This window comes from Bison bison, unplaced genomic scaffold (genome assembly GCF_000754665.1).
Source record: "Bison bison bison isolate TAMUID 2011002044 unplaced genomic scaffold, Bison_UMD1.0 scf7180017864263, whole genome shotgun sequence".
Classification (NCBI taxonomy): domain Eukaryota; kingdom Metazoa; phylum Chordata; class Mammalia; order Artiodactyla; family Bovidae; genus Bison; species Bison bison.
Window position 1 is genome coordinate 4,040,235 of NW_011494835.1, and position 13,218 is coordinate 4,053,452.

A 13,218-nucleotide genomic window follows, 5' to 3' on the forward strand; every position below is an offset into this window, starting at 1 on the left:
TGGAATTCCATCACCTCCACTAGCTTTGCTCGTAGTGATGCTTCCTAAGCCCCTTGACTTCACATTCCAGGATGTCTGGCTCTAGGTGAGTGATCACACTATTGTGATTATCTGGGTCATGAAGATCATTTTGTACAGTTCTTCTGTGTATTCTTGCCACCTCTTCTTAATATCTTCTGCTTCTGTTAGGTCCATACCATTTCTGTCCTTTATTGAGCCCATCTTTGCATGAAATGTCCCCTTGGTATCTCTGATTTCCTTGAAGAGCTCTCTAGTCTTTCCCATTCTGTTGTTTTCCTCTATTTCTTTGCACTGATCACTGAGGAAGGCTTTGTTATCTCTCCTTGCTATTCTTTGGAACTCTGCATTCAAATGTGTATATCTTTCATTTTCTCCATTACCTTTCGCTTCTCTTCTTTTCACAGCTATTTGTAAGGCCTCCTCAGACAGCCATTTTGCCTTTTTGTATTTCTTTTCCTTGGGGATGGTCTTGATCCCTGTCTCCTGTACAATGTCATGAACCTTCGTCCAGTTCCAGGAAACATCTAATTTTGCTTTATTGACTGTGCCAAAGCCTTTGACTGTGTGGATCACAATCAACTGTAGAAAATTATGAAAGAGATGGGAATACCAGACCACCTGATCTGCCTCTTGAGAAACCTGTATGCAGGTCAGGAAGCAACAGTTAGAACTGGACATGAAACAACAGACTGGTTCCAAATAGGAAAAGGAGTACGTCAAGGCTGTATATTGTCACCCTGCTTATTTAACTTATATGCAGAGTACATCATGAGAAATGCTGGGCTGGAAGAACCACACGCTAGAATCAAGATTTCCAGGAGAAATATCAATAACCTCAGATATGCAGATGATACCGCCCTTATGTCAGAAAGTGAAGAAGAACTAAAGAGCTTCTTGATGAAAGTGAAAGAGGGGAGTGAAAAAGTTGGCTTAAAACTCAACATTCAGAAAAGATCATGGCATCTGGTCCCATCACTTCATGGGAAATAGATGGGGAAACAGTGGAGACAGTGGCTGACTTTATTTTGGGGGGCTCCAAAGTCACAGCAGATGGTGATTGCAGACATGATATTAAAAGACGCTTACTCCTTGGAAGAAAAGTTATGACCAACCTAGATAGCATATTGAAAAGCAGAGACATTACTTTGCCAACAAAGGTCCATCTAGTCAAGGCTATGGTTTTTCCTGTGGTCATGTATGGATGTGAGAGTTGGACTATAAAGAAAGCTGAGAGCCAAAGACTTGATGCTTTTGAACTGTGATGTTGGAGAAGACTCTTGAGAGTCCCTTGGACTGCAAGGAGATCCAACCAGTCCATCCTAAAGGAGATCAGTCCCGGGTGTTCATTGGTACGACTGATGTTGAAGCTGAAACTCCAATACTTTGGCTACCTGATGAGAAGAGCTGACTCATTTTAAGAGACCCTGATGCTGGGAATGGAGAAGGAAATGGCAACCCACTCCAGTGTTCTTGCCTGGAGAATCCCATGGATGGAGAAGCCTGGTAGGCTGCAGTCCATGGGGTCCCACAGAGTCGGACATGACTGAAGTGACTTGGCAGCAGCAGCAGATGCTGGGAAAGACTGATGGCAGGAGGAGAAGGGGACAGCAGAGGATGAGACGGTTGGATGGCATCACTGACTCAATGGACATGAGTTTGGGTAAAGTCCTGGAGTTGGTGATGGACAGGGAGGCCTGGTGTGCTGTGGTTCATGGGATCGCACAGAGTCGGACACGACTGAGTGACTGAACTGAACTGCATTTCTGCTCTTGTGCTAGATTTATCATATATTTTACTTCTACATTTGTATTATTTTTACTTAAAAAGGCAAAAGTCTTTTTCTTTTTTTAAGTTAAAACAATCCCTTATATTTTTCCACATATTCTCTGATTCTTTACATTTCTTTCTGGCAGTCTGAGCTTCCATATGGTATACTTTACCTTCAGCCTAAAAACCTTCCTTTAGTATTTCTTGTTGTGTAGTTATTCTAGCAGTTAATCCTCTCAGCTTTTATTTGTCTGAAAATGTCTAAAAATTGAAGTACATTTAACATATAACATTAGATTAGTTTCAGGTGCATAGCAGTGATTTGATATTTGTACATATTACAAAATGATCACTACAATACATCTGTCATACGTGGTTAAAATATTTTTTCTTGGGATTAAAACTTTTTAAGGTCTATTCTCTTAGCAGTTTTCAAAAATGCAATACAGTGTGACTAACTGTAGTCACCATGCTGTACGTTACCTTCACATGACTTATAACCCTAACCCTAACTCTTCATATTATACATTCTTTGGGTTTTAACATATGTATTTAATGATATGCATACATAATAGTTTCAGTGCTCTAAAATTTTCCTGTGCTCTACTTATTCATTCCTCCTTCATCCTGGAATCCCCTGGCAACCACTGATTTGTTCCATAGTTTTGTAAACTTTAAAAAATTCCTCCTTATTCTTGGAGACTTTCCTCTCAGAGACCTTCATTTTTCTGCTTCCACCTTTGTGGTTGTTTTCTAGGTCTGTGGAAAACTGTATTCTAGAGCTTTCAATGCTCTCCTGATTTCAGTCCCCTGTTTCCAAGATTAAAATCTTTCACTTTTGCTGGTTTCCTCCTGGTTTTATTAGTGTACATCCTCAAGTAACTGCCTAAAAGAAAGGATACATGAGAGCTAAACTTTCAGTGTATGTGTCTGACTCTTTTCGACCCTATGGACTGTGGCCTGCCAGGTTCCTCTGACCTTGGGATTCTCCAGGCAAGAATACTGGAGTGGATTGCCATATCCTCCTCCAGGGGAATCTTCCTGACCCAGGGATCAAAGCTGGGTCTCTGCATTGCAGGTGGATTCTTTACTTTACTCTCTGAGCCACCAGGGGAGCCCAGCCATCAGACCTCACATATTATCCCCTTTAATAATTTGTATCAAACACCAACTGAGTTATCCATTCAATATAGATATTTAGTTTTCTGCCGTTAAAAAATGTGGCACCCTGCCACTCTGCACTTTAATGAATTTGAGAATTCATATTATGACCAATCACCTTATTCCTTGTGAAAAAACTACTGTAAAATATAAAATGAAGTAAACCTCATCATATTGCTATGACATTTTTAAAAAGTCAAATGAGAAAGTTTATAACTTTTAAGTATTCACATATAGTTTTAAAATATTTCTTAATAAAAATACTTCTTTTAAGTTGACAAAGACTTTGTAATTTATGATTCATGTCTTACTGTATATTATCTATGTCTAGATAGATATATCAATATGTGCTTTTTTATATTTCAGGAGCTATACTTTTTATGATATGGTGTGTAGTCTGGGCATTCTCAGGCCCTGAAGTTCTTCCTAATGGAAGTTTATTTGGACTGTTAGTTATCTTTTATTGTGCCCTTATTGGGGGGAAACTTTTAGAAGTCATTAGACTACCTTCAGTGCCTGAAATTCCTCCTCTTCTTGGTAAGTGAATAATTAGCTTTTATTTGTCATTAACTTATATGTAAATTATGATTATGTTCTAGTCAGAGTAGATATAATTTAGAACTATTTCAATGTAATATGATCTATATAGCTTTTTTATATGTGTACTTACTATATATGTGTATATATAGCTTGCTTATAGAAGTATTTATTCTCCATACACAGATTTTTCCTGAAATATGTTCTTAAATAATTTAAATATGCTCAATATATGATTGTTGTTGCTTTATCATTTAATAGGACATTTTTAAATTAACTTTTACATTTTTTATAGAAAAGGAAAAATTTGAAAGAAACTAAATTTTTCTATAGATAACCTAACTCAAATAAAATTTGTTGTTGTTTAGTCACTAAGTCATGTTCAGCTCTTTGCAATCCCATGGACTATAGCCCACAAGTCTTCTCTAGAAGTCCATGCGATTTCCCAGGCAAGAATACTGGAGTCGGTTGCCATTTCCTACTGCAGGGGATCTTCCCAATCCTGGGATCGAACCTGCGTCTTCTGATTGGCAGGTGTATTCTTTACCACTGAGCCACCTGGGAGGCCCTCAAATACAATTACAAGATTCAAATACTATCATGACTAGGGCACCAAAATGTTTTATAGTTCTTGGGTGAGTTCCTTGGGCATCTCCACTGTGTATATTCATTGGTGTATCATCTGCCTAAACAATGTTACATCCTATTTCTTCATCACCATTGCTATGTAACTCTCCAGGTAGACAAGAGGAAAATTAGCAGAAAAACTTCTTTTAGAGGTGTTTTATATCTTCTAAGTATTCAATACATTCTAATATTTAGTTACTGCCAAAAGAGGTAATCACTCCATCCTATCTCTAACACCCTTTCTGTGTTCATAACACCCTTCAGCACCTCACAAGTATTTACTGGATCTCTTTTCCACTTCTCCAAAGCTTCCACTCTAGTCCTAGCTCAGGCTATTAGTTTCTAACTATTCCATGAACTATGGCAGAGCCTTTTTTCTGGTCCCTCCTTAGTTTTATGTCTATCTCATTTACCAGTACCATCACATAGACAATGCAACACTCGTTATCTCACTTCCTGCCTAAAACTTACCCTCAGTGCTTTACTCTGCCAAAACCAGGGAAAGTAGGGAGTAAAGGAAGCTTTCCATGATCTGGCCCCTCCTGCCCATTCCCCACTCCCAACTAGTCCTTAATGTTCCATCAATACTGAATTACTTGTTTCACACCATTGAGGTATATCATTTCTTATCTCCATTCCTTTATGCTGTCCCTCTACTTGTATGTAACCTATCCTTCACCAAAGTAATGAGAGATACAGTGTGTTTGAAGAAGGGATATTAAACATTTCTGATTTCTGTCTGAGAAAAATGAACTGAATCAGACGTGGTTTATTTTTTTTTCTTCTAAGGGATGTTACTGGCTGGTTTTGCTGTTAGGAATGTTCCATTCCTCAGTGATATTACCTATATTAGTAATGAACTGTCTTCAACTTTAAGAAATACCGCCCTTACCATTATTCTAGTGCGAGCTGGGCTTGGACTCGATCCACAGGTAGATTTCCAATTACACCTTGAATATGGTTATTTTAAATATTAGAGGCTTATGGAAAAGAAAAATAGGCAGAATTTTTCTTATAGTTGTTTCAGGTAGAGCAAAACTAAGACAAAGAACAAAGATTTTGCAGAAATATTGGCGCCTTAGTGTCTACTTCTGATCATATTACTAATATGAGAAGAAATCACTGTGATGTAAGATCTCTATTAGTAATAGTCTTTAATTATTTACATAGAGATAGATGTCCCTTATGCAACATTTGTATTATTTTGGAGTTACAGCTTTTCTGTGGAGAGCTCTTTACTTTTCAGTTAACAGAGGATAAGGTTATCCCATAAAAGGTTTTTGCTTCTGTTTTGTTTTTTCAGAATGATTATGAATTTCAGTAATATTATTCTTTCAGGAATTTTTCCCACAGAACTATGTTCCTGATTATATTTATATTTTTATAAAAGCTAATCTTTTAAAATATTTCTTAAAATATTACTATCAAGGAATCATAAATTAGTTTTTTAAAGATACATATTCATAAATATAACAGCTATTCAGGATATAACAAATGTGGCAAATATATAAGATTGGTGAAAGTATTTGAAGAGCATAAATAATTATAGACAGTGATAAGTTATTATATTATCCAGGTAAAAATTTGAACCAATGAGAAAATTTGAAAATTTTCCCTTTTAGTTAATTATGCATTTTTTATGTGATTTTCTCCTTTGGCATGTTATAATTATGACACTAATCACACAATTCATCCCTAAAAGTTAACTGATGGAAACAAACCTATTGGATACTTTCAATATACTATTTACTAGGAAGATTAAGGAGGGTAGAAATATTTATTTAATCACAGAAAACTGAGTCATTTTAATAATTAAAATAGAACAGCACTTTATAATATGAAATAGTTTAAATCCAATATATGATGACATATAAAATGAGCTGTATTAGCATTTAAAGCACATGGGATATCTGGGAGATTTAATTTAATAAGATTATCACTCAAAAAAGATTATATAATTCAATATTTGCTTAAAATAATTTTCTTATTGGCCACTACAAGCTTGTCTAAGTGTGACTATGTTTGTATTTCAGGCTTTGAAGAATTTGAAGCGAGTTTGTTTAAGATTGTCTATGGGTCCATGTTTAATGGAGGCTTGTTCAACTGCTGTTATTTCCCACTTCCTTATGAATTTTCCCTGGCAGTGGGGATTTCTGTTGGGGTAACTTTTTCTCATTTTTCTCTATGAAAATATTCAGTTAAAATGCTTGGTTATTAAAATATTCAGAATATTGTATAGAAAAGTTTATCATTAAAATTCTTTTCACTGTGGTAGAGAATCTTGGAAATCAGTTGGTCCGAAATAGAACCATGTCCTAAATCTACTATATCCTTGACAAATATTCATAGCTCCTAAGTGCTTAATTCTAAGATAATTCACTTTATCAGTTTATTTTTTCTTCTATATTGTAATCCATCTCCAGTTTTTTATTTATTTTTTTGGTTGGCTGGATCTTCATTGCTGTGTGGGCTTTTCTCTAGTTGTGGAAAGCAGAGGCTTCTCTCTAGTTGCAGTGCACAGGCTTCTTATTGCGGTGGCTTCTCTTGTTGCTGAGCACAGGCTCTGGGGTGAACAGGCTTCAGCAGTTGTGGTTCTCGGGCTCTCAAGCACAGGCTCAGTAGTTATGGTGCGTGGTCTTAGTTGCTCCATGGCATGTGGGATCTTCCAGACCAGGGATCAAACCCATGTCTCCTGCACTGGCAGATGGATTCTTTACCACCGAGCCACCAGGGAAGCCCTGTTTTTTTTAATTTTTATTTTTTGGCTTTGCTGGGTCTTCCTTGCTGTGTGCAGTCTTTCTCAAGTTACAGTGATTGGGGTCTAATCTCTAGTTGTAGTGCACAGGCTTCTTTGCTGTGATTTCTCTTATTGCAGAACACAGGCTCTAAGTGTGGGCTTCAGTAGTAGAGGCACGCAGCCTCAGTGGTTGTGCTGCACAGGCTTAGTTGCTCTGTGGCATTTGGGATCTTCCAAGACCAGAATTCAAGCCCTGTCCCCTGCATTGGCAGATGGATTCCTAACCACTGGACCACCAGGAAAGTCCCTATCTCTATTTTTTAATTAATCTAATGGCCTTTTCCTTGTACGCTATATGTGCACATATATATAATATGTATGTATTATGTATAGCATATGTATTTTATAATTATGAAAAATATTTTATGTAGATATTATAACAAAAACAAGCAAACACTATTTTCCTAGATCCTGTGTCCCATCTATTATTATCTATCATCTATTTCTTTTCATGTCCAAGTTCTTCAGAATAATAGTCTATGATTACTATCTCTATATCTTCAACTTGTTTTCATTTTTCAATCCATTTAATTTTTGCCTCCACTTACCGACTCGATGGACGTGAGTTTGAGTGAACCTCAGGAGTTGGTGATGAACAGGAAGGCCTGGCGTGCTGCAATTCATGGGGTCACAAAGAGTCGGACACGACTGAGCAACTGAACTGAACTGAACCCATTCCAGTGGATCCCAGTATGCATTTTCTAACTAAATTAACAATTTTTTGGTATCCTTAGGTGACTCTTAAAATTTTGATCTACTCAATATTTAGTGGAATCTTTTATTCAATCAAAGGACTCTATATCTATTTCTTGTCCAGGTCTTGAATATATCTTTTATCCCTCCTCAGTTCTCTTTTATTTTGTCCTTTTGTAACTCCCTTCTCCATATATATTAGTTTTTCTTTATACTTTTCATCTATTTGCCTTTGCAGTACACACTGGAAAATTTTCTCTGCTTAGTTCTCTAGCCTTTTCAGTCACACTCTACTGTTATGTCTGTATCACCTATTTATTTATTTATTTTATTTTGACAATTAATTTCTAAGAATAAAATAGTTAAATGTTATGAACAGATACAGTGTACTTTCGTGATTCTGAGGATATTTATAGTTATTCTGAAGTCATGTTCTTATTGTTCACTTTTTAGTATATCTCTTTCCTCAGGTGTAAAATTTTCCATTTAATGAATATGGTGCCTCAATTCAAAGTATTGACTTTCCCCAAATATTTGGTAATAATTTAATGGGTACTAATTTTTTAAGTTGAAACTTACTATTAATTTGTGATTATTTTACCTGTTGGCTGTTGCCTTCTTGCAGAGAATAGGCCACTCATGCTACCAAGCAAGTTTCCTTAGAAGATCAAACTGAGATTAAGATTCTTTTTTTTTTTTTAAGTTGTACCATGTGGCTTTCAGGATCTTAGTTCTCTAACCAGGTATTGAACACAGGCCACCACAGCAAAAGAAAGCACCGAGTCCTAACCACAGGATTGCCAGATAATTCACTAAGATTATTATGCAGATTATTTATTAAGGGAGCTCTCAGTAGAAACTTCTGAATAAAGAAAGCCAGATAGGAGTGTAGGAAAAGTCAGTGGTTCCAAAACTTTGCTACCCATTAAAATCACCTGGGGAGCTTTTGAAAATCTGAGTAATTAGAGGAGTGATGCTGGGAAGATGGCAGAATAAGAAACTCCAGCCTCACTTTCCCACATGAAGACAGTATCATAACAATGTGAGGACCAGATTACCTTTATGTAACTCCAGAAACCACTTGAGAGGTTACAGCATTCCATGTAAGCACAAGGCCAAGAAGAGGCACATTGGAGCAATTAGAACATTATATTGCCCTTAACCATCATACCCATGCCCCTCTTGCTCAGCAAGGGGCAATCAGGAGGAAACACCCAACATTTGGCTTCTCCCTCAAGAGGAAAAGAAAAAGCTGGAACATTTGTTCTGAATTCTGGCTTTTTAAGAAGCTGCCAAGGGACTGGTTTCTGTCTTATCTGACTTGGAGCACTGACAGAAAAGAGAGTGGCACATTTTAGATGCCTGAGGTCCACTGAGAACAAAGGTAAGTGCTATGTGTTGCTATACTCCAGAGATATTGCAGTACTGCTAATAGACACTTGGGATACTCTGGAGTAGGAAAAGGCCAAAGTCCAGCTGGATATAATGCACCAAAGCCAGAGAAGGCACATTACAGAAAAGTTTGAGAGATTTCCAGAATCTTTAGCTGGGTTGATTGGTGGTCTTTCCCTACTGAAGAAGTCCACAAAGATCAGGAGAGGTGGCTGTTTTTTCAAAACCCAAATTTCATTAAAAGATAACAAGACATACAAAGCAACAGGGAATTAGGGCTCAATCAAAGGAACAAAATTAAACTCCAGACACCAGCCTTAAACAAATAGAAATGTATCAGTTACTCAACAAAGAATTCAAAATAACTATCATAAAGAGGCCCAGTGAGCTCAAAGATGTCACAGACATCTAAAAGAAAACAGGAAAATAAGGCATGAACAAAGTGAGAATACCAACAAACATATAGAAACTGTAAAAAAAAAAAAAGAACCAAAAATAAATTCTGGACCTGTAGAATAATACAATTAAATGAGACATTGACTATAGGAGATCAACTGCAGACTAAATCAGACAGAAAAAAGAATCTGTGAACTTGAAGATAGGTCATTTGAAATTACAGAATCAGAGGAGCAAAATGACAAACAAGGAGAATAAAGAGATCCTAAGGGACTTGTGGGATGCCATTTAATGGGCCAGTTACACATTACGGGAGTTTCAGAAAGAGGAGAGAAATAAATGGTTTGAAAGCCTATTTGAAGAAATAATAGCCCCAAACTTCCAAATTTGAGGAAGGAAATTGACATACAAATTCAAAATGATCAAAAAACTCCCATTAAAATAAAACCAAAGAGACCTACACTGAGAAATATACTCAAGCTGTCAAAAATCACAGCAAGTGAGAATTTTAAAAAACAATGAAAGAAAAGCAAGATCTCCTGTAAGATAATAATTGAATTTCTCAATGGAAACCTTGCAAACCAGAAGGGAATGGGATGATATATTCAAAATGCTAAAAGAAAAAAAGAAAAAGAAAAAAGCCCCAGCCAACCAAGAATATTATATCTAGCATACCATATGTAAAAACTTCATGACATTGAATTTGGCAATGATTTCTTGGATATGACACTAAAAGCACAAGCAACAAAAGTGAAAATAGATGGAACTGCATGAAACTTGAAAATTTTTGCATGCAAAGGAAACAAAATGAAAAGGCAGCACACAGAATGGAAGAAAATAATTATAAACCATATATCTGGAAAGAGATCAATATTCAAATATGTTTAAAAAAAAAAACCCCTATAACTCAGCAAATTTTAAAAACCTGACTATATAATGGGCAAAAAACTTACCTAGACATTTCTACAAAGAAGATATACAAATAGCCAATAAGCATATGAAAGTGCTCAATGTTTATAATCATTAGAGAAAGACAAATAAAAGCCACAAGGAAATAGCACCTCATACTCATTAGGATGGTTACTATTAAAAAAAAAAAACAAAAACTAGACAATAACAAGCACTGACATAGATGTGGAGAAATTGGAATATTCATACCATGCTATTAGGTATATAAAATGGACCATTCCTATGGAAAATAGTTTGGAGGTTTCTCAAAACACTTAAAGTAAAACTACCATTTAATCCAGCAATGCCACTTCTGGGTATATATCCCAAAGAACTGGAAGTAGGATATCAAAGAGATATTTGCACACTCAACATTCATTGCAACATAATTCACAGTAGCCAAGAGGTAGAGGCAGCTCAAATATCCATGGACAGATGAATGGATAAAGAAAATACACACACACACAGGAATATTACTCAGCTGTAAAAGGAAACCCTGTCACATTCTACAGCATGGATAAACCTTGAGGATACTATGTTGGGTGAAGTAAGTCAGAACAAATACTGTACAAGTCCACTGATATATCTGGAGTCTTCAAAATCATCTTAACAGAAAATAGAATGGTGGTTGTCAGGGGCTTGGGTGAGAGGGGAAAGGGTACTGTTCAGTTACAGAGTTTCGATTTTGCAAGATGAAAATGTTCTAAGTTAAACGATTATGTGAATATCATTAGCACTACTGAAATGTACACATAAAAATAGCTAAGAAGGTTAACTTTATATTATGTATTTTTTACAATTAAAAAAACTTTACAGTATCCCAGTATTCAGATCAAACTCCTTCCTAAATCAGATCGGAGTGTCTTAGAATGTGACTCAGGCATCAGCATTTTTTCTAAATCCCCAAGTAAATGGTAAGATAACTCTCAGATATCACTGATTTCTGATATTTAAACCTTTGTGTAATGCTGCTGCTGCTAAGTCGCTTCAGTCGTGTCCAACTCAGTGCGACCCCATAGATGGCAGCCCACCAGGCTCCCCCGTCCCTGGGATTCTCCAGGCAAGATCACTGGAGTAGGTTGCCATTTCCTTCTCCAATGCATGAAAGTGAAAAGTGAAAGTTGGAAGTCACTTGGTCGTGTCCGACTCTCAGCGACCCCTTGGACTGCACACCCCACCAGGCTCCTCTGTCCATGGGATTTTCCAGGCAAGAGTACTGGAGTGGAGTGCCACTGCCTTCTCTGTTTGTGTAATAGCCTCTTCCTAAATGTGGGCTGAACTTACTGACTTGCTTCTAATCAATGGAATACTGAAGAAGTGATAGGACATTACTTTTATGATTAGGTCATAAGACGATGGCTTCTGTCTTCCTTGTTCTCTCTTGCAGTCTCTTTAATTGCTTTCTTGGGGGGGAGTAAGCTGCCATGTTGGGTGCAGCCCTGTGGAGAAGCCTTCATGGCAAGAGACTGAAGACCTATCAACCACCATGTGAATAAACTTGGGATCAGGGTTTCTCCTACTCACCTCATGAGAGACCTTGAGTAGGAAGAGGTATACAGCTAATTCATACCCAGATTGCTGACCCACAGAGGTTGTGAGTTAATATGTGTTGTTTTAAGCTTCTAGATTTGGGCATGATTTGTTAAGCAGCAACAGATAAATAGTAGACCAGGTGGTTCCAATGTGCAGTAAAGTTCAGGAACCACTGAATTAGGCAAATACCTTTTTTCAGAGAATTCTAGGTTTTTCCTGAGTCCCTCAGGAAATCTTGTCTGTAAACCAGGAAGGTTGTACAGCCAGAGGCAAAGGAACTGAACTGTTAAACCCTCACATCAGTCAGTCACTGGCAGGAGCTGTCTGAAACGGGGAAGTGGGGCATCTCCTTAGCATTAGTAGGCAAGCTTCTGTTAGCAGTGCAAGGCTCCCACAAAGCTGCTGGTGTTAGTGGTTAGGAGTCAATAAGCAGCAGCTGGGGAATGTGTGCACTGGCCTGACTCGAGGGTTCTGGTAGGGACCACGTGCTTCACTCCACATAGTTACTGCAGGATTGAGGAGGTGAAAGTGGAAATGACAAGGCAGGGTTGTAGATGGGATGTTCAGTTCAGTTCAGTCACTCAGTCATGTCCGACTCTTTGCGACCCCATGAATCACAGCATGCCAGGCCTCCCTGTCCATCACCAACTCCCAGAGTTCACTGAGACTCACGTCCATCAAGTCAGTGATGCCATCCAGCCATCTCATCCTCTGTCGTCCCCTTCTCCTCCTGCCCCCAATCCCTCCCAGCATCAGTCTTTTCCAATGAGTCAGCTTTTCGCATGAGGTGGCCAAAGTACTGGAGTTTCAGCTTTAGCATCATTCCTTCCAAAGAAATCCCAGGGCTGATCTCCTTCAGAATGGACTGGTTGGATCTCCTTGCAGTCCAAGGGACTCTCAAGAGTCTTCTCCAACACCACAGTTCAAAAGCATCAATTCTTCGGCACTCAGCCTTCTTCACAGTCCAACTCTCACATCCATACATGACCACAGGAAAAACCATAGCCTTGACTAGACAGACCTTTGTTGGTAAAGTTATGTCTCTGCTTTTGAATATGCTATCTAGGTTGGTCATAACTTTCCTTCCAAGGGGTAAGCGTCTTTTAATTTCATGGCTGCAGTCACCATCTGCAGTGATTTTGGAGCCCCAAAAAAAAGTCTGACACTGTTTCCACTGTTTCCCCATCTATTTGCCATGAAGTGATGGGACCAGACGCCATGATCTTCGTTTTCTGAATGTTGAGCTTTAAGCCAACTTTTTCACTCTCCACTTTCACTTTCATCAAGAGGCTGTTTAGTTCCTCTTCACTTTCTCCCATAAGGGTGGTGTCATCTGCATATCTGAG

The 13,218-nt window shown here is 37.8% G+C and overlaps 1 protein-coding gene across 1 annotated transcript in view; it reads left to right on the plus strand.

Annotated features, from left to right (window-relative positions):
- SLC9B1 (solute carrier family 9, subfamily B (NHA1, cation proton antiporter 1), member 1) overlaps positions 1-13,218 on the plus strand; it is a 69,774-nt gene that overhangs the window by 38,217 nt on the left and 18,339 nt on the right. Inside the window, exons 4-6 of the mRNA XM_010848273.1 lie at positions 3,316-3,486; positions 4,903-5,045; positions 6,147-6,274. Of these exons, the coding sequence (XP_010846575.1) occupies positions 3,316-3,486; positions 4,903-5,045; positions 6,147-6,274 (442 nt within the window). The remainder of the gene's footprint in view (positions 1-3,315; positions 3,487-4,902; positions 5,046-6,146; positions 6,275-13,218) is intronic.